Source organism: Rhipicephalus microplus, chromosome 6 (assembly GCF_043290135.1).
Source record: "Rhipicephalus microplus isolate Deutch F79 chromosome 6, USDA_Rmic, whole genome shotgun sequence".
Lineage (NCBI taxonomy): Eukaryota > Metazoa > Arthropoda > Arachnida > Ixodida > Ixodidae > Rhipicephalus > Rhipicephalus microplus.
In genome coordinates this window covers 11,952,773-11,974,153 of record NC_134705.1, presented here as the reverse complement: position 1 = coordinate 11,974,153, position 21,381 = coordinate 11,952,773, and the positions used below count along the sequence as shown (strand labels likewise).

Genomic DNA, 21,381 nt, shown 5'->3' with positions numbered 1-21,381 from the left:
TCGTGAAGCGAATGAGCTCTGATTTTTCGGCTGAGCACTGAAGACCTCGTATCCTTGCGTACTCTTCTATGGTGTTAGCTGCTTGTTGTAACCTATCTTCTTTCTCTGCTAGGCTGCCTGTGGTTGTCCATACCGTAATATAGTCTGCATATATCGCATGTTGTAGACCGGCAATATCTTTGAGTTTTCCTGCAAGGCCTGTCATGGCGACATTGAAAAGTGTCGGTGAAATGACCGCTCCTTGGGGTGTTTCTTTGTTTGGAGGTTTAATGATGTCGGATTCGTAATCTCCCAGCTTGATTGTTGCAGTCCTGTTACTAAGAAAACTTTTGACGTAGTCGAACATTCGTTCTCCACAGTTAGCTTCCTCCAGACCTCCTAGTATTGCTTTGTGACTGATGTTATCAAAGGCTTCCTTCATGTCAACTGCCATAACGACGTTTTCCCCAACCTTAGAGATGTCCATTAATACTTGTTCTTTTAAAAGTAGTAGAACATCTTGCGTAGAAAGGTGTGAGCGAAAGCCAAACATAGTTTCGGGCATGAGGTTGTTCTTCTCGAGATGGTTGAGGAGCCTGGTGCTCCCCAGTTTTTCAAAGATTTTTCCTAAGCAGGACGTGAGCGAGATAGGTCTCATGTTCTCAATGGCAAGTTTTTTTCCTGGTTTAGGCACCATGACTACAATCGCATGTTTCCATTCTGGTGGGACAGTTCCAGCCAGCCAATGTTTGTTTATGTATTTAGTGAGAGCTTCAATGGCTTCGTATTTAGGTTCCTGATCATACCATTGATGATTTTATCTGCACCCGCGGCTGTGTTCCTCTTGTTACTAAATATGGCTGCTCTTATCTCAGCGTCCGTAAAAGGCTTGTCTAAATCAGGTGGCGGTGATCCTTTATACCTTCCTTGATATGAAGGCGTCGCTCCGTCTTCCCCAAAGCATTTTTTATGCATGGCTTGAATGAGGTCCTCTTTTGTACCTGGGTATAAGTGCAGCAATCGTTCAACGGCTTTACTGTTTTCGTTTTTTGTCTTCGTGGGGTCTATCATGGCTTTAAGTATGTTCCATGTTTTGGCCGTACTCAGCGTTCCATTGAGTGAATCACAGAAATTGGCCCAATTAGTTGCAGCTAACTGATTGGCGTAATCCTCTGCGCGCTGGGTGATATCTTTGATTTTTTCTTTCAATTCACGCTTACGTTTCTGTCTTTTCCATCTTTTCGTAAGGCTTCTTGCTTTCCAAAGACGTAGTAGGTGTGAGTCGACCTCAGGGGCATTGCTTGATCGCGTAATTTTTTTTTACTGTACCTTTCTTTTTGACGCCTTATTTCATCACACCAATCATTCAAGTTTGTTATATCTGAGGCAGTCAACCTTTGCTCCAGTGATTTTCTGAACGCATGCCAATTAGTTATTTTGGCAACGCCAATCTTTTTACGTATCTGATCTGTGTGTATAGTGGTGCATAATATGTAATGATCACTGCCTAGATTTTTCTAGAGTGTTGTGCCATTCCACCTATTGACAATTTTTGCACATAGTTAGATCCGGTGTCGTGTCTCTGGAGTTACTGTTTCCTAGTCTTGTTGGCATTGCTGGATCCGTCAGGAGTGTCATACCTGTAATTTCAATTTGCTGGGCTATGTTTCTGCCCTTGGCATCCTGAGTGAGGTATCCCCAGCTTGGGTCTTTTGCATTGAAGTCCCCCACCACTATGAGCGTGTTCTGCTTCGCTAGTTTTGCTGAATCTTCAAATAGTTTGTCGAAAGTTGCCTTTCTTTGTCCAGGTGGGCTATAAATGTTCAGGATGAAAATGCTTTTCTTTTTCTTCCCTTTATATAGTATTTCTGTAATGATATGTGGGATTTCGATTCCTTCTATCGGTTTATGCTGTATTGCGGTTATGGATTTGTGGACTAATGTCGCGACTCTCCATTCGTAGTTATTCACAGCTTCACCATGAGTGTCATAACTCTGCATGCTTGTCCTTATTCCCACCTCTTGGAGAGCTATCACAGCAGGTGGCCTCGGCTGCATGGCCACCAGCTGTGAAAGCTGTTCCTTTTTTCGTCGGAATCCCCGGCAGTTCCACTGCCATATGCCACACTCTTCCGTAGCTTTTCTTAGTTGCTTATGCATTGTCAGTATCTTCTTGTGTCATATTAAGTAGGCCCGGCCTGTTGTATGCCTTATCTGCTTTTTCCCTTATGTGGCTGCCATTGGTATGCTTTCTCAACGTCTTTGTGCGTTCTATCTGTTGCGCTTGAATTTTTCTTTCCAACACGTCGAGTTTTCTGTCTACCTGCCCCATGACCAGTTCAACGATGGAGAGAACTGTTTCTTTTATGGCTTCTTTCAGAATAGCTATCGTCCCCACAGTGTCGCCGTTCAATATTGATACGCTTTGTTGCTGTTGCTGCTGCTGTCCTGCCAAGGAAGATTGATTGGGTTTCTCTTGTGGTTGTTGCTGCTGCTGCTTTTGTTGGCTTCTAAGTTGCCTATTTTCTCTTTCTAAATCCCCCATTCTTACACGCATTAACTCTAGTTCTCGCTCGAGTCGCGCGAGCTGTGTGTGTGTTGATTGCGCTTGGTTTGGAGGAGGTTGGGAGGCTGCCGCTGCCCAGCTTACCCTGAATTTCCGGTGGTGGTGATGGTGGTGGTGGTGGTGCTGCTGCTGCTGCTGTTGTTGTTGTTGTTGCTGCTGCTGCTGCTGCTGCTGCTGCTGCTGCTGTTGCTGCTGCTGCTGCTGCTGCTGCTGCTGCTTCTGCTGCTGCTGCTGTTGGTAATGGTGCTGCTGCTGTTGCTGCGATGTCTTCTCGAGCTTCTTGTTCTTGTTCGTCTTGCTTTTTTCTTGCCGGTTGCCTTTGGGGCTGAAGTGGTCTCGGGAATTCGATCTGGACCTTGATCTCGAGCGGGAACTGGATCGAGATCCGGAGCGTGATCCCGCGTCGGACCCCTCCGTTAAATCCATAACCTGCCTTTCGGTGCTGAACCACCGACGCTTCAGTATTCCTGGAGATCGTTGTCCATTTTCGTGCCTAAGCTGTTTTACCTGTTCTTTTACCCGTTGGGGGACTTTCTCAAGCCTTTTAGTGCATTCTTTTGCCGCCGTTGGATGATCCCCGCCACATAGTGCACACTTGGGAACGCACTCGTGGTCGTTTGGAGGGTCTTAAAGCCTGCAGCCGCCACACACATTCACAGTGGGTGTTGGACAGACGTCCGTCCTGTGGCCTTGGCTTTTACACAGTTTACAGTATTGTCTTGTGGGTTGGTATGGTAGACATGGCATCTCACCACCAAAGTAATACACAAAACGCGGCACAATGGGTCCAATAAAGGTTATCATTGCCGTCTCAGATTTTCCCAACATGCGTGCTTGCACGATTGTGACGCCCTGTGTGCGTACTCTAAGGTTGTTGAGAAGTTCTTCCGGTGTTTCACGTTCCAGTCCGTGCACAACTCCCTTGAGAAACCCCTCAGGTGTAGAAATGTAGGTATTCACGAGATGTCTGGTGTTCTTGAGGTCGAGCGCCTTGATTTTCAAAATTTGCTCGGCGACGTGCTCGTGCGGAGTACTTGCGTTGATAATGTTGGATTCATTCCGGAGGCGCAACAGGAATTTGTCACCTCTACCTATTTCCACGTCTCCACATGCACGTGCAATCGCTCGTGCCACTTCATATGTTTTCAAGTCTTTCACCACGAGCCCTGGTTTGGGCCGTATAATAATTTTCATGTCATTCTTGGGTAGAAGCGTCGCGCGTGAGCGTCGGCGGCCTCTCATGGCATCCGGCGCGTCGCGTCTACTCCCGTGCGCCCGCTCAGACGTTCCGTAACTGCCGCCCGCGTTTTTTTCGCTGTCTCTGAAGCTGCTGTCTGCCAGAAACGCTAAGTCATTAGTTGTTCTTTTCGTAAGGTTTAGTGAAGTTTGCTGTAAATCACCAACTTGCCTGGGATCTTCCATGGCCCGCGCTTGCTTCCTTAGTCTCTTACGTTCGCGTAATGAAAGAGCAAGCTGCCACTGACCGTCTTTCGCCTCGTCGTCAGCTCCCTTTGATGCTTCATGGTGTTCGCTCGCGTCGCCGCTGGCTGACTCCACTTGTATCGCCTCGTCAGACGATGGGGAGTATTTGACGAAATCTTCTGCAGAGCCCAGTTCTGTGCTCAAATCTTGATCGTCCGTGTCCATGGCTTCCCTTGCCGTTACCTGGTCATCGTCCGTTGGGTTATTGGCTGCTGCATTGGCACGCCCAGGAGAGTTGCTGGTAGTCGATGCACTGCTCCCCGGTCCGCCGCTAGTCCTAGCCTGGCGGCCGGGCATGCCAGGTCCTTGGTCACTTCAGAAGGGAAGAAATCGGTGTCGTTGTCCCGATAACTTGGTGTCAAAATGATCACGTCATACTTCCAGACACACTCTGCGTTTGTTTTAAAGAAGCCACGAAGTTTAACGCAAAAACAGGCAAAATTTTGAGGAGCCGAGACGAACGCGTTCGATCCGCTCGACGCCACCTAGCGTCTCCCCCACCGCGCGAGCTTCTTTAAAACTGAAGGCAGGCCAACTCCGCTGGGAGCGCGAGCCATTCCTCAGGCATCTTTCTAGAGGAGGCGTTGCCGCGTTGGTTAAAGTGAGCTAGAATAGGGTAGTAGGCTCACTCGCCGGCCAGCACCATGCATTGCGGTAACGCCACTAATGTCACACAAACGGGCTTTGACGCGCCTCCGTGGCGTGGCGCCACCGCCGCAGTAAATGTAGCGAGCATTGGCGCTGGGGCATTGCTGCCTGTTTGGAGTGGCGGTCAGTGTGTGCGAGTTTTGCTACTTTGAGAACTCGTCGCGCTTTGCATCCTCAATCCCCTAGGTTCTTCGGCGAACAGTGATGTGGCCTGACAAGCAGTGACCCTCAAACGAGGTTAAAATGCTTCCGCGGGGGCAAAACCACTGTTTTGCGCCAGGCTGTCGTACAGGTTACGTCCACGTGAAGGGCAGCAAGAAGCCGTCTTTGTTCGGCGTTCCGAAGGATGCAGCCCCGAAGAAGCAATGGGAAAGAAATTTTCATGGAACGGACAAATCCCTAGACGACACATCTGCTGTGTGGGACCTTCATTTTCAGCCGAAGTATGTGCTACGGGACTACGTGCATATAATCTACGTGACTGGACTGTGTGTGACTGTAACCAGTGTGCTAGAAATGCTGTATTATTTGACAGGGAAAGTAGCATTTAAATACATATTGACATCAAAGACCAGCCAAGACCCATTAGAAAATTTATTTGGTATTATACGTCAGTCATCCGGCAGCAACGGCCACCCCACGCCAACTCAGTTTTTGCTAACCATTACTTGTCTGCCATTCTATGGTCTCGTGAAAACAGTTAGTAGGGGAATTGTGACCACGGCGAGCTAGCTTCATTGCTGGAGATCACTGCTGCTACTGACACACTGCCACAAGACGATTCAGTTGGCCGTGCAAGCACTGTGAATGAGCCTATAGTGCCAGCACCTATTGACAACAACCAGCATATTGCTAGAAGTGATTCCGGGCTGATCTTTTATGTTGCTGGCTATATTGCGCGAAAGTGTGTCATTAAAACAAACTGCGAAGTTTGCATAACACTACTCACGATGCCAGCTCAAGGAGAAGATTTTCAGCTCACTCGTCTAACCACCTTTCGTGACAAAGGTGGACTGTTGTATCCATCTAGTCACCTGTACAGTTTTGTGAGCAAGCTAGAAAACATGTTTACAGAGTGCTTTTCTTGCTACAAGTTGCATTCTGATAGCATTTTGGATGTATCGACAATCGTGAAAGAAAAGTTTTCCCAAGAAGTTGGGCGCGCACAACATGCCCCTGGCCTCTCAAAAGACTTAATCAGCTTTTTTTATTGTTACGCGGTTTTGTGAAAGGCATTAATTCTGATAGAACCGAGAAGCGGGAAAAGGCAAAGCATCTAAAGTTGAGCCGCTGCTCCTGAAGAAGAAATATCCAGTAAGCAACTGTGCCCAATATATATCTGATGAATAAATTTTCATGTACTTGTGCCCAGTACTTGGGGAGAGTGGCCACCTGTTTTTCTTATCTGTGGATTTTTATAGTCTTTGCATATGAATATTCCGTGCAGAAATAGCCAAATTACAGAGCCAAGATAATGGAGATCTGCGGAAAGAATGAGCAGCTGAAAATTTTTAAATGCTGTGAAATGTATAACATTAAGAGCTTGTGGGTGTGTACTCCCGAGTGTGTGCCAAGGTCAGCATCGCTAATAATTTCAGACGCCCGTAAAAGGCGTGCGTGACGAAAGTAGGGCCCGAGAAATGCAAAGAATCCAGTTTACAATTGATAGCCGCGCAACGTAAGCTTGGAAAAGTTCGCCATCGCTGCTTATCACTTGTAAGAGAATTTAAATGCATCTCATGTTTGCACAGCATCCCTTGCATGCATCGAGTTTTGCATGCAGTTTAATCGCGCGAGTTACGCCGACAGAGTTTATGAAAAGAATGTTTTCTACAGCTTTATTCGCACGAGTACTGACGGTATTCGGCGTGTTTCATTTAACATCAAATAACGAGCTAACAGTTTAGCTGCATACACCATGCTAAAGTGTTCTAGGTGGTTACCTACGCACCTAGCTCTACGCTAGTTTTCTTTCTTGATTTTTATTGTCTTAGCGACATCAGCGTCACCGTTTACACTGCCCGAAATTCGCGCGCATTTCCGTCCAGTGCATGGGATAACAGCGCACAAAAAGCATGATCTCAGTTGCGTACCAACGCCTCCGTTAGGCAGTGCCCTACATTGAAGTCGCTGGTGGCGCCACCACACGTGTGACATACCTGTTGTCAAGCAGGGGACCCCAGCAAGCCGACTACCCTATTTTAGCTCACTTTAACCGTGTGAACATGCTGAGCCAGCAGTAGCCGCTCCAAGCCAGTAGTAGCCGCAGCCGCAAAGCTTGTAAACAAGCCGGGACATCATTTTTCATTTTTTGTTAGAGTGCTGGAGTCCCTGCTGCAAGATTTTCTTTCTTAGTGCCTGTTTCTTATTTATGCGACCAGCGCAATGGCGAGTCGTATCCACTACGATGCAGCCTTCAAGAGGAAAGTCATAGCAGAGGCGGAAGCCACTGGAAACTGCGCGGTGGATCGGAAGTTCGACCTTCCGGAAAACAACGTGCGTCGTTGGCGCAAACAGAAGACGGTGCTCTTAGCATGCGCCGCTGCGAGGAAGGCTTTCCGTGGCCCGCGAAAGGGAGCGTTTCCCGAAATGGAAGAAGTGCTGACGGACTCTGTCAAAGAGATAAGGTGCCACGGTTTGGCCGTTACTGCCGGCATCGTGCAGATGAAGGCGCGCGAAATCGCGAGAGAGCGTGGCATCCCCGCTCTCAAGTTCAAAGCCAGCCGGGGCTGGGTGCAGAAGTACATGAAGGGGCCCGGGTTTTCGTTGCGAAGGCGGACCTCCATGATGCAGAAGTTGCCAGAAGACTACGAAGAAAAACTAATTTCTTTTCAAAGATATGTTATCGGCCTGCGACGCGACCATGGGCAGATTGGCAATGCCGACGAAACTCCAATTTTTTTTTGACATGCCGTCGGCCCAGAAAATCCATCTAAAAGGTGATCGCGAAGTGATTCTGCACACTACAGGCAACGAGAAAGCTCGGATAACCGTGATGTTAGCCTGCACCGCCGATGGGCGGAAGTTGCCCCCCTACATCATCCTGAACAGAAAGACCATGCGAAAGAACGAGGTGTTCCCGCAGAACGTCCACATTCGTTGCCAGGAGAAGGGGTGGATGATGGAAGAGCTTGTTCGGGACTGGGTAAAGTCGGTGTGGTGCCGAAGACCTGGGGCACTGCTCGCCCGAAGGTCAATGCTGGTCGTCGACGCATTCCGCGGGCACCTCAGGGAAGGTGTGAAAAAGAAGCTCATCGACAACCGGACGGAGCTGGTCGTCATCCCGGGAGGCCTGACAAGCCAACTACAGCCGCTTGACGTTTGCCTTAACAAGCCCTTTAAGGCACACGTCAGACGGCTGTACAATGAATGGATGGCGTCTGACACTGTGGCCCTGACGCCGTCGGGACGTCTAAAGCGGGCATCCCCAGCCATGCTCGCCCAATTGGTGGTCGACGCTTGGGCAGCGATCTTCGAAGCCATGGTTGCGGCATCGTTCCGCAAGTGCTGCATTTCAAATGCTCTTGATGGCACCGAGGATGACGACCTCTTTAAGTCCGCAAGTGATAAGAAAGATTCCGATACCACCACCTCTGAAGATAGTTTCTAAGTTGCACTTTCGACTCACTTCGAATAAATATCTTTGTGTACAGATAGTTCATGAATATTTGGTGTCTGCTTTGCTGAAAGGTAAGGAATTTAGTTGCCTTTTTTCTTTCATTTCTTTCGCCCTAAATTAGTGTGCAAACTTTTTTTCTTTCTCTTGTGTCCTTCAACTTCCCCCTCGCCTTATAATCGTGACCGCCTTATATTCGAATAAATATCTTTCAATTATAATGATTATTTTCATTTTAGAGCACATATCTGATGGCACAAAATCTGGAGTACCAAGGAGTCTGTCACAGGTATTTTTCACTTCTTTATTGGCGGCCATGCAACAATTTTAAATTATTCATGCGATACACTAGAAGTTTGTTGCAGTGTGAATCGCTTGCCACAATTAAAAAAATTATGGGGGGAACATATGGACTCTTTACAAAGGTTGAAGTTGGTGCCGATGCCGTCTGCCGCATGACCAGTAATGAGACAAAGCACGGCGCATCACATTAGGCCTAATAGCAGTGCTACGCTTCCATTTTACACACACACATACGCGTTATGTGTGCTTTACTGCAGTAGAGAGAGAGAGAGAGAGAGAGAATAAACATTTATAAATAACAAATGCACACTGAGCCTTCTTTGGGTAGGGCCCTCAGTCCAGGGCTCCATTGCCTTGCGCGACCCTGCGAGCCCGCTGGACCAGCTGCTGCTGCTTCTGCCGGCGTAAGCTGATCAGTGAGACTCCCAAGAGGAAGGGGTGGGATTGGGATTGGGAGGAACGCCGTGTGGGGCAGAGAATTCCCACGTGGAGTGGTACACCGTCGGTACGGATCCACAGAAGGGGCCGTAGGAGGGGTAGAGAGTCGGATGAAAGCTATTTAGCATATAAAGACACGGAAATGAATTGGTCTGTAGTTGCGGCCAAGCGACAGCATCTGCTCTGTCAAGTGAAGGATGAGGGTTACGCTGGAGTACTACCGACAGAGCCGTTACTGCAATACACTGCAAGCACTTCACCCCATGACACTGCTGTATTGCGGCAATGTTAACTTTTAAAAAGACCTTTACGGGTTAGCAATTTAAGCTCGACAATGCTCCCAGCAATGAAATTTCTATTTTATTCCATTTTTCCTATTTTTATACGCTTGCCTAAACTAGTGTTACCAGCCGTCCCATATTTTGATGGACTGTCCAAGACTTTACCCGCGCTGTCCCAGTCAGGACAGATGTCCCCGATTTTTCCCAGACCGTTCAGTAAACGGAAAAAAAAAGTTTTGTGTTATCAAAGGCACGCCAAATAACGTGCGTCCAACTGATCACACAGACAAAGAAATGTTGCTGTGGATAGCTGTAAGGAACTTGAAACACTTCAGCTGAACTTTTGCGTCAACTTTTACTACAGCATTCTACAGCGAGAGGAAGTGTCACGAAGAGCACATAGCAAAATTTAGTGCCACGTCAAAAGATTGACGCAATGAAGAGAAGAAACAACGGATTTGTTTGGAAGGCACCGCAACAAAGAAAACTAATTTCCCCACCCACACACAACTACCTTCACTGTTGGTTACCACAACCTAAACACACACTGCTAAGCAAACAAATTGTCATCATCTGCGACCACTTAATAAAGCCATTTGGACAAGAACCATCTCTGATTCCGACTTGTGCATTCCGCATCTATCTCGCGCACTTACGCAAGAACAAGCTTTAACGAAAGCGTTTGATCGACCAGCGTTTAACCAGCTGTTTGATCGGTCCTCAAGCAACACGCATGCACCTACCATTCATCCGCGTAGTAGTACATGCGTCAGACCAACATTCACAAATCACATTCCACGCGGCCTTTATTTTATGCTCGTTATCATTGCTTGTAGATTTGGGGGCAAACACTTCGGGCGAATGCCGTTAACTACTCGATAAGCACGGATGAGAAGCTCCTGAACACGGCGACATCACAGGAATTACCAAAAGCGGCAGCGACTTGCGTATGAATCACTTTCTAACAACAGAAAGCGACCACGTCCCCACGGGCAGAGGCGGTTCTCGCCATTTCAAACAGATTACAGTCCAATTCAACACCAACATCGGAGAAAAAAAAACAATACGACTAGAATACGATGAACACGCTACAGACTGTGTCTCACAAGTTAGTGAGAAACTCTACCTGAACCAAAGAATAAAGAATGCCTAAATCGCCTGGAAAAAGTTTTCCAACACAGCGATTCTAACGCCGTCTATTCATACACTTTAAGCCAAGTCAAGCCGGTTTTAAGCGGCTATTGGGTGAACCGAGCGTTTTTGCCCTCAAAAGATTCGCGCCACCGGGTGAATCGAAACACTGCCTTTTTTTATTAAAATTAAGCACCCAACTACTAATGAACAGAGAAAGTAAAAATCCTGGGAATAATGTCATCAGCTTCCTCCTGTGTCAGCACTTTTTTTTTTTCATGTCAACCGACTTGCTTCAATATTTCCACGCTTCCACATTAACCCTTCACTGTAAGTCACTCTTGCTGCCATCATGTGGGGGGCTTCACACTTGCAACATACATCACCTTAGTCTTCGACAGGTATTGGTCACTTGAAGTTAGGCAGGCAATTTCGTAGTTATGGCTAAGCCAATTTTTGAGTCTGCGTATGCTGATCAGAGTCTGTACATCTGCAAGGAATGTAGCACCCAGGTAAGATAACAGCTGGTCAGCAAGGGTGATTCACTGAATTTGGAGAAAAGGCAAACGTGCAACAGGGAGGCAGAAAGTTAGGTGGGCAGATGAGATTAGGAAGTTTGTGAGTATAACATGGCAGCAGCAAGCGCAGGATTGGGCTGATTGGTGGAAAACAAGAGAGGCCTTCGCCTAACAGTGGGTGTTGTCAGGCTGATGATGATGCTGAGCTAGCTGTTTGCAATTTATTTATTTACCAAAGTGCACGCAGCATGTTCGTTACAGCTGGTAGTTCGTTACGTTACAGCTGGTCATAGGCATTACAGTAGGCTTTCAAGGGTTGACCCCACAAGAAGAAGCAAACTTGAAGTGAATCTTTGGACTGTAAGTCATGAAACCTATAGACTGAAACTATGAATGACCTTATGTGTGCACGGTTAGGTCGAAGCTAACTTCAGGCATGAGGAAGCAATGCCCTGTTTCAATAGTCCTGAGGAAGTTTTTGTGTCAAAGAAAATGAAGGCAAGTGCAGGATGACGTCAGCTATTTTGGCACTGCTTGCAGTATTTGAAGTGTAAGGCACGACAACGATGACTTGGAAAAGTGAGAGTACACACATACGTAACGTTACTTCCTACAGCATTTATTACGAAACGAGCAAAGTATATTCAGTGAAAGCTCCTTAACTCGAGCTTCACAGGACCTGAAAAACTGTTCGAAATAACTAAATGCTGAATTCTTGAAATTATCAAATAAAAATCAAGAGAGGCGTGTAGGAAAGCGTGTTTCAATAGCGTGAAAGTTTGAGAGGGGCAAAGCATGCAGTGTTTTGAGAGAGCTTTTTTTAATGAGGCACTAGTAGTGCTAAACCGGGCATGCCGAGGCAACGGTATTTCTGCTCCACGAAGGTCGTCGAAAAACTGACTGCAGTTTATCCGAAGATGCTTATTTTTCTTTCTAACATGCCCGGTTTCAGTTCCCGACAGCATATAGGAAAGGGTGCTTGAGCTCCACTAACGTCAACGGTTATTTGTTGGGCCAACTGTTGCCTTCTTCATTTTTAGTGGACCGGAGGTGACAGAGTTTCGGACAAAACTCGTGCGCCAAATGACGCAAAGCGCCCCTCGGTGGCAATGTTCTTCCTTCCTATATGACGCAGCCCCCACACTCGCCATTTACGATGGACCGTGACTACATGACGCGCCTATAAGCCTACACATTAAGGTGCTTTGCCCCTAAAAATGAATAAATGTTTATTACATTAATGCATTTTCATTTCTCTAATTAAAACTTAGATACCACAATTTTAGTCATTTGCTACTTATTTCACAATATGAACAGGGCTAAAGACCCCTGTGTCGCTATACGAAACATACTCTGAACCCAAAGCCATGCCTTATCAAGAACGCAATTGTGGATGGTGACCATGCCTTTTTGAAGCCTGCGGCCCTTTTGGCTGTGTGCAAATGCCATTTTCATTCCTTGCATCGCGTGTTTTCGGCACTTAACCCACTCTGAGGTTCATCTGAACTGAACCAGGTTGCGGCAAATGTGACCGAAGGAACGCAAGTACTGGCCAGGACCAAAAAATACGTCTGAATTAATGAACATTTACTGTATAAAGACACCTTGTGGTGTCACAAATCGTCGGTGCAAGTAGAACACCTTCTTTGGTGATGTTGAAATTAAAGCCTGCGGACACATTTATCGCCTGCTTGATGATTCTTCTGGCCTCAATGATTAACTCAACCTGTTTATCATTGCTTCTGGTGACAACAAAACTGGCTTGAAAATCAGGACTACATTGACAATCACCGCAATGAATTGCAAGGTGGTCTTCTCTGCCATTTCTAACATTGTTTTATTTATTTATTTCAACATACTGCAGCCGCGCAGGACTATCGCAGCAGTGGGCAAGCACATACACAGAACAGCATAACAAGTGCGCTCTACATCAATGGTGATTAATATACAATAAAAATTCATCCAGTGATAAAGATCGAACGTAACCAGGTAAAGAATTTTACAATGCAATAGAATGAACAAAAAAAACTATATTTAAACGCCACCGCACGATTAACGAAAGTAGACATGTTTAACTCATGGTAATTTTGGGTTGTCGTTGGTTTAGCGTGTGCTATATATTTGCTGAGTAAAGGGAACCGTGGGGAATTAATTAAGGTATAAAGAAACTTCAAACATTTAACGTGTCGACGGGAAGAGAGACTGGTAAGCTGTAAGATACGAAGATGAGAACTTGTTGAAAAATACCTGTCAGAGCGATGATAAATGAATCGTACAGCTTTCTTCTGAACAGATTAAATTTTGTTGATGTCCGAAATCTTGTGTGGGTTCCACACAACAGATGAATATTCCAATATTTGACGAACCAGTGTTTTATAAGTGAGGAGTCATATGCTGAGAAGTGCTGAACGTAAAGTGCATTGTAGGTAACCTAATTTTCTAAGCGCACGGTTGCACATGAGATTTATGTGTTGAGACCAAGGTAAAGACTGATTGAAAAGGAGGCCTAGATATTTGTATTTTGAAACAATTCCAAGAGGGCAACCATCAAGCGAATAGGTAAATGGAGAGGGGGAAGAATGCTTGAAAAATGACATATATACCGTTTTTCGGAAGTTGATTTGCATTTGCCAAGTGTCACACCATGATTAAAATAAAGCGAATGAATCGTTAAGAATGATGTAATCATGACCAGTTTTAATCGTATGATACAAAACACAATCATCAGCATACATGCAGATTTTAACAGGAACATTACTGGCAGATTGTTAATGAAAATTAGAAATAAAAGAGGGCCTAATATTGAACCTTGAGGGACGCCAGACGTTACAGTGGCAGTGGAGGAATGAGAAGACTTGAATAGTACGTACTGAGACCTATTGGGTAGGAAAGAAGAAGTCCAGTTTACTAATGCTTCGTTTTTAAAAATAACAGTGAGCTTTTTTAGCAGTTCGTAATGTGAAACAGTGTCAAAAGCTTTAGAAAAGTCAATTTGATCACCAGCGTCAAGGACCGGGAGGATGTCATGAGCGAATTCACTGAGCTGGGTTATGGTACTAAACCTGCGTCGAAAACCATGCTGAGCCTCAGTTAAAACATTATTGCAATCTGAAAATGCTATGATTTGCTTGAAAATTACCGTATATACCGGACTATAGGTCGAGTGGGAATATAGTTCTACCCCCAAGTTCTGGTTACCGAAAAAGAAAAAAGTAAAACAACCCGAAATTGCCGAACCATATTCATTTGCGAATTGGTTGCACCGCACACCGATCATCGGAGCTCCCTTCAACCACCATCACAACTGTTCCTATTCGTCAGACCGAGCACCACTCTGTTCTGAAGATGAGAGTTTGTCGCTGGCCGCCTCCCACAGTGCGTTTTCTTTCGTGCCATACAGCGAGTTGCTGATGGAACATTTCTTAAAGGCATTTTCCAGCATCGAATATGGCAAGAAACGCCAGGCGGAAAGCACCCAGTCACAAACAGTCGCAAGCGCAGGCCTCTGTAGGCGGCCCGTCAGTGTCTTTGAGTTGTCGCTGGACATCCACTTTTGGTACTCCAGACGCACTCGGCCCTTGAAGGGCTTGTTTAGCACAACATCGATCGGTTGGAGGGTGGACGTCATACCATCTGGTATCACGGCGAGGTCCATTTTTTCATCGCCCAGTGAGCGCTTCACAGCGTCGGTTAAGTGACCACAAAACGCATCTAACACAAGTATGCTGCAAAGATGCAGCATTGCACCTGGCTGACGGTTTCAGACTTCTCGTATCCATTCGAGCATCATGGCCTCGTTCATGTATCCCTTTTTGTTGATGCGAAAGACAACACTGGGCGGGAACACTTCTTTCGGCATTGTCTTACGTTTGAGAATGATGAAGGGCGGAAGCTTTCTACCCTCTGCCATGCATGCCAACATGAGAGTGAAGCGCGAGTGCTCGTTGCCAGTGGACAGCAGCTTCATATTCTTGGTGCCACGCTGCGTGATCATGGTCGATGAAGGCATGTCAAACCACACGGGGGTCTCATCAGCATTGTCAATCTGCCCAGTCATGTAGTTGTTCTGCTCCTGAAGCCGGTTCATGAAGCCCTGAAAGTTTATAAGCTTGTCCTCGAACTCGTCTGGAAACTTCTGACAGATGGATGTGCGCCACCGGAAAGAAAATCTTTTGCGTCTCATGAGTCGATGCACCCAAGGGTTAGGTGCATGAAACTCTTCTCTCGTGAGCCCAACTCCTCGAGCGAGTTCTACAGCTTTCTTGCGAATGGTATCCACGGTCACTGGCCGCGAGCACGCATTAACTTCCTATACAAAGTTCCCTAGCGATTCTCCAGCTGCTTCGCCCACGATATGGCATTTTCCGAGGATCGCACATCTGCAGCTTCTCTTTCTGCACCCTCCAATAGCGCACGATTTTTTCTGGTACACCAAGGTGGCGCTGAGGAGCCATATTCCTATTCACTCCTGCGAACTCAACAACCTCTAGTTTAAACGCAGCGAAGTACTGCCTTCTCGTACCGCTACCCATATTCAGTGAACGAAAAAAAGACCAATGAAAATGAAACACAAGGTCAAGCAGAACGAGAACTTAGAACAGATCGGAGGCAAATCACGAACACAAAACACAACAGGCAAGAGAGTAAAATAACCAACTTGCTATTGGATTTGAATGCGAATATGACCGCGTCCAGCTTTTCATGCACATGCAAGCCACATACATGTTGGCAGACAGCGGTGCACTGTCAGCTAGACATCGCTATATAAGACGAGAGGTGACTTCAGCTCGTTGCTTTATTGAAAATATCTCGACCTATATTCCGGTTTATACGGTATGTGTTCGAGTGTTTTACAAGAATGGGATGTGATAGAGATGGGTCTATAGTTCCATAAGGACTGCTTTTTTTCCGGATTTGTATAACGGAAGAATTTTAGCCGATTTCCATGTTGTAGGAACAACAGATGTCGAGAGAGATTTCTGAAAGATAATGGTTAAATACCGACTAGTCTATGAGGAGTACCTAATGGGGAATTCGTTGTCTATATAATCAGGACTACCTTTCTTCTTCGGATGTTTTAAAATGAGATTCAGCACACCCTGGTTTGAAACAACAATATCGTCAATAGAACTGCGAGTATGCCCTATAAAAGGAGGAACAATGAAGTTATCAAGTGTAAAAACAGATATAAAGTAATTATTGAATGCATCTGCAATAAGAGCTGTATCGCCTGTAACTGTGCCATTTATTTCAAATGTGTCAATGGTAGAGTCCATTGGTAGGACAGACTTCCCAAATTTACGCGGATCATTTCTAAGCAAACCGGGGAGTGTTACTTGATAGTAAAAATCACGAGCAGCATTTGTATTGCTTCGAAGTTTCTCTTTCAGAGCAATGAATTGTGCGGCAAGAACAGCATCACCAATGCGTTTAGCACACCGAAAAACGCCCAAGTCATCGCGACAGGTGCAAAATTTCCCGTGTGATCCAAGTCAACTCTGAATTCGTCTTTTTTTTTGTTTTTAACGGTACAAAACGTATAATTCACTTTGAAAGAAGATCACTGAAGAATTTTGTTAAAGTATCAACATCTTCGGAAATACTAATCGCTTCAAACTGGGCAAAAGAAGTGCTAAGTGTTTCAATAATACCAATATTGTCAGCATGGCTCATATTGCGGAAAGTAGAATAGATGTATCGGGCCTTCAGTATAGGAAATAAAATAGATGCAAAAACAGCTTTATGATCCCATATGCCATCCACAACAGTGCACACATAACCATAATCGCAGACTCCAGGGCTGAAGAAGACAAGATCTAAAATCGCCGTGCCTCTTGTGGCATCAGTGACTATTTGCTTTAGGCCGGAAGTTAGTGAAAAGTTCAATGTTTCTCTGTGAGGTTGGGAAGCATGACCTAGCAGAGATAACGACGTCCAGTTTATATCGGGGACATTAAAATCGCCCATACATATTAGATTTGGCGAATGAGGAGCTATTTCTTGGACGAGTGCACTCAGAGAAACCAGAGTCCGCGGTCAGGTTAGGCGGACGGTAAAAAACACCAATAACAAAAGCCAATGTTTCAAAGTAAACTTTACACCAAACCGATTCAGTTTGAGACGGAGCATCAAGAACAGGAAACTTGAAGTCGGAATGTAATTATAAAGCAACGCCACCACCTCTACCATCAATTCGACCACTTCTTACGACATTGAAGCTCGGCAGCGAAATCTCGGCATAAATATTTTCGTTATGAAACCAAGTTTCCGTGACACTGATGACATGAGGGGAGTAGAACAAAGTTAGTGACAAGAAATCAGGAAACTTGTTGACTAAAATTCTTGCATTAATATTTAAAATACGAAGATTATCAGGGAAACCATGGAGGCGTCAACAAAAAGTAGGAATAGTGGCCGAAGGAGATGCCACTACCACAGTATCGCGATTACGAGACTGAAAAATTGTGTTAGACTGCGCGTCTCAGTTGTAGCGTATGTTATCAATGAACACGTGGTTGTAAACAATGCGCACGGAAGAGCCGCTGTTGCGATGGGTTCTGGTTGCCTCCCATAGCTTTCTTCTGATGAAACGTGAGTCTTCGGATATGCGTTGATCAGAGCCCTTCAGCTTTGATGCGTATTTAAGAATATGAATTTTCCCGTGAAAATCCAACAGCCTGAAAATGATAGGGCGGGTGGGGCCTGTGTGACGTCTACCTAACCTATGACACCTTTCGATTTGTGGGCAATTCATGCTCAGAGTTTCCGTGAAAAATTTTGAAACAACGTTGGTCAATGCCTTATTATCATCATCTGGAGATTCAGGAATACCGTGAAGAATCAAGTTATTACGGCGCATTCTATTTTCTAGGTCATCGTTCTGAGTCGTGACCGTAATCACCTTCTTATTAAGAGAACAAACTGAGCTTTTTAAATCTTCTACCATATCTTTAGATGCGTTAACATGGTACTGGACGAATCTAGAGCATTAAGTCGCGACTCAACAGCCTCAAAGTGCGAATTGACTGAAAAACGAAGCTTAGCAATATCCTGGGCTATTTTATTTTGCCCAGCCAGCAAGCCGGAAAACATGGCAGAAACAGAAGGTTCACTATCTATGGATACCACATGGCTATTGGCTCCGCGCACATCCCCACTAGGTAACAGAGTAGATACTCCAGAGTCAGTGCCGGAATTACTAGTAGAGGTACCTTTTATACCCCTTGGCCCAGAGTTTAGCTCGACGTCTCCACTCAAGCACAGAGAACTCAAACAGTACACAAGCTAGCATAAATGGAAGTATATAGAGATACAACGGTCTGTGGGCAACAGAGAAGCAGCAAGAAACGATCATTTGAACGGGTAGAGTGTGCGTTGTCCAAATAACATACCTGCACAATAAAGAAGCACCATGTGAGCATTGCATTGTCGCTGCTGCCATTTTGCCCACTGAAGCTGTGCTGTGGCTGGGAGCATTTTATATCCGATGCTGGTGACGTGATAAGGTTGGGCTTGATCAAGGTTTGTTGACCCAGTTTATAGTCAGCGTAGATACTTGGGGAAAGCACAGGCACAATAGTTGAACTAAGTCGATCTTTCGGCTGCAAGACAGGAAGGGCGGACTGCATATAACTGCGGGGATCTGCGTGTTGGTTTGCGCAAGTTGACGCATTCTGCACCGCCGCGCCGTTCAGGCAGAGTGCCGGGGAATCCACAAGGCTGGCCGGAAACTGCACAATAAAGAAGCACCGTGTGAGCTTTGTGTTGTCGCTGCTGCCATTTTGCCCACTGAAGCTACGCTGTGGCTTGAGCCTTTTATATCCGATGCTGGTGACGTGATGAAGTTGGGCTTGATCAAGGTTTGTTGACTCAGTTGATAGTCAGCGTAGATACTTGGGGACAGCGCAGGCACAATAGTTGAACTAAATCGATCTTTTGGCTGCAAGACAGGAAGGGCGGACTGCTATATCTGCGGTGATCTGCGTGTTGGTTTGCGCAAGTTGACGCATTCTAAACCGCCGCGCCGTTCAGGCAGAGTGCCAGGGAATCCACAAGGCCGGCCAGAAACTGCACAATAAAGAAGCACCGCGTGAGCGTTGTGTTGTCGCTGCTGCCATTTTGCCCACTGAAGCTACGCTGTGGCTTGAGCCTTTTATATCCGATGCTGGTGACGTGATGAAGTTGGGCTTGATCAAGGTTTGTTGACTCAGTTGATAGTCAGCGTAGATACTTGGGGACAGCGCAGGCACAATAGTTGAACTAAATCGATCTTTTGGCTGCAAGACAGGAAGGGCGGACTGCATAAATCTGCGGTGATCTGCGTGTTGGTTTGCGCAAGTTGACGCATTCTGCACCGCCGCGCCGTTCAGGCAGAGTGCCGGGGAATCCACAAGGCCGGCCAGAAACTGCACAATAAAGAAGCACCGCGTGAGCGTTGTGTTGTCGCTGCTGCCATTTTGCCCACTGAAGCTACGCTGTGGCTTGAGCCTTTTATATCCGATGCTGGTGACGTGATGAAGTTGGGCTTGATCAAGGTTTGTTGACTCAGTTGATAGTCAGCGTAGATACTTGGGGACAGCGCAGGCACAATAGTTGAACTAAGTCGATCTTTCGGCTGCAAGACAGGAAGGGCGGACTGCATATATCTGCGATGATCTGCGTGTTGGTTTGCGCAAGTTGACACATTCCAAACCGCCGCGCCGTTCAGGCAGAGTGCCGGGGAATCCACAAGGCTGGCCAGAAACTGCTCAATAAAGAAGCACCGCGTGATCATTGTGTTGTTGCTGCTACCATTTTGCCCACTGAAGCTACGCTGTGGCTAGGAGCCTTTTATATCCGATGCTGGTGACGTGATGAAGTTGCGCTTGATCAAGGTTTGTTGACTAAGTTGATAGTCAGCATAGGTACTTGGGGACAGCGCAGGCACAATAGTTGAACTAAGTTGATCTTTCAGCTGCAAGACAGGAAGGGCGGACTGCATATATCTGCGGTGATCTGCGTGTTGGTTTGCGCAAGTTGACGCATTCCAAACCGCCGCGCCGTTCAGGCAAAGTGCCGGGGAATCCACAAGGCTGGCCATAAACTGCACAACAAAGAAGCACCGCGTGACCATTTTGTTGTCGCTGCTGCCACCATGCCCACTGAAGCTGCGCTGTGGCTGGGAGCCTTTTATATCTGATGCTGGTGACGTGATGAAGTTGGGCTTGATCGAGGTTTGTTGACTCAGTTGATAGACAGCGTAGATACTTGGGGACAGCACAGGCACAATAGTTGAACTAAGTCGGTCTCTCGGCTGCAAGACACGAAGGGCGGACTGCATATATCTGCGGTGATCGGCGTGTTGGTTCGCGCAAGTTGACGCATTCTGAACCGCCACGCCGTTCAGGCAGAGGGCCGGGGAATCCACAAGGCTGGCCAGAAACTGCACATTAAAGAAGCACCGCGTGAGCTTTGTGTTGTCGCTGCTGCCATTTTCCCCACAGAAGCTACGCTGTGGCTGGAAGCCTTTTATATCCGATGCTGGTGACGTGGTGAAGTTGAGCTTGATCAAGCTTTGTTGACGCAGTTGATAGTCAGCGTAGATATTTGGGCACAGCGCAGGCACAATAGTTGGACTAAGTCGATCTTTTGGCTGCAAGACAAGAAAGGTGGACTGCATATTGATTGATATGTGGGGTTTAACGTCCCAAAACCACCATATGATTATGAGAGACGCCGTAGTGGAGGGCTCCGGAAATTTCGACCACCTGTGGTTCTTTAACGTGCACCCAAATCTGAGCACACGGGCCTACATTTCCGCCTCCATCGGAAATGCAGCCGCCGCTGCTGGAATTCGAACCCGCGACCTGCGGGTCAGCAGCCGAATACCTTAGCCACTAGACCACTGCGGCGGGGTGGCAGACTGCATACATCTGCGTGATCTGCGTGTTGGTTTGCGCAAGTTGACGCATTCCAAACCGCCGCGCCGTTCAGGCAGAGTGCCGGGGAATCCACAAGGCTCGCCAAAACTGTACAATAAAGAAGCATCGCGTGAGCATTGTGTTGTCGCTGCTGCCATTTTGCCTACTGAAGCTGCGCTGTGGCTGGAAGCCTTTTATATCCAATGCTTCTGACGTGAACTTGGGCTTGATCAAGGTTTGTTGACTCAGTTGATAGTCAGCGTAGATACTTGAGGACAGCGCAGGCACAATAGTTGAAATGAGTCGATTTTTTGGCTGAAAGACAAAAAGGGCGGACTGCATATTGATTTATATGTGGGGTTTAACGTCTCAAAACCACCATATGATTATGAGAGACGCCGTAGTGGAGGCCTCCGGAAATTTCGATCACCTGGGGTTCTTTAACGTCCACCCAAATCTGAGCACACGGGCCTACAACATCTCCGCCTCCATCGGAAATGCAGCCGCCGCAGCCGGGATT

At 46.6% G+C, this 21,381-nt stretch overlaps 1 protein-coding gene across 1 annotated transcript in view; it reads right to left on the bottom strand.

The window, feature by feature from the left end:
* The window catches only part of LOC119168732 (uncharacterized), a 92,077-nt gene extending 72,094 nt beyond the window's left edge, over positions 1 to 19,983 (bottom strand). Inside the window, exon 1 of the mRNA XM_075865269.1 lies at positions 18,354 to 19,983. Coding sequence (XP_075721384.1) covers positions 18,354 to 18,590 — 237 coding nt within the window. The 5' untranslated portion in view covers positions 18,591 to 19,983. The remainder of the gene's footprint in view (positions 1 to 18,353) is intronic.
* Positions 19,984 to 21,381: the final 1,398 nt, after the last annotated feature.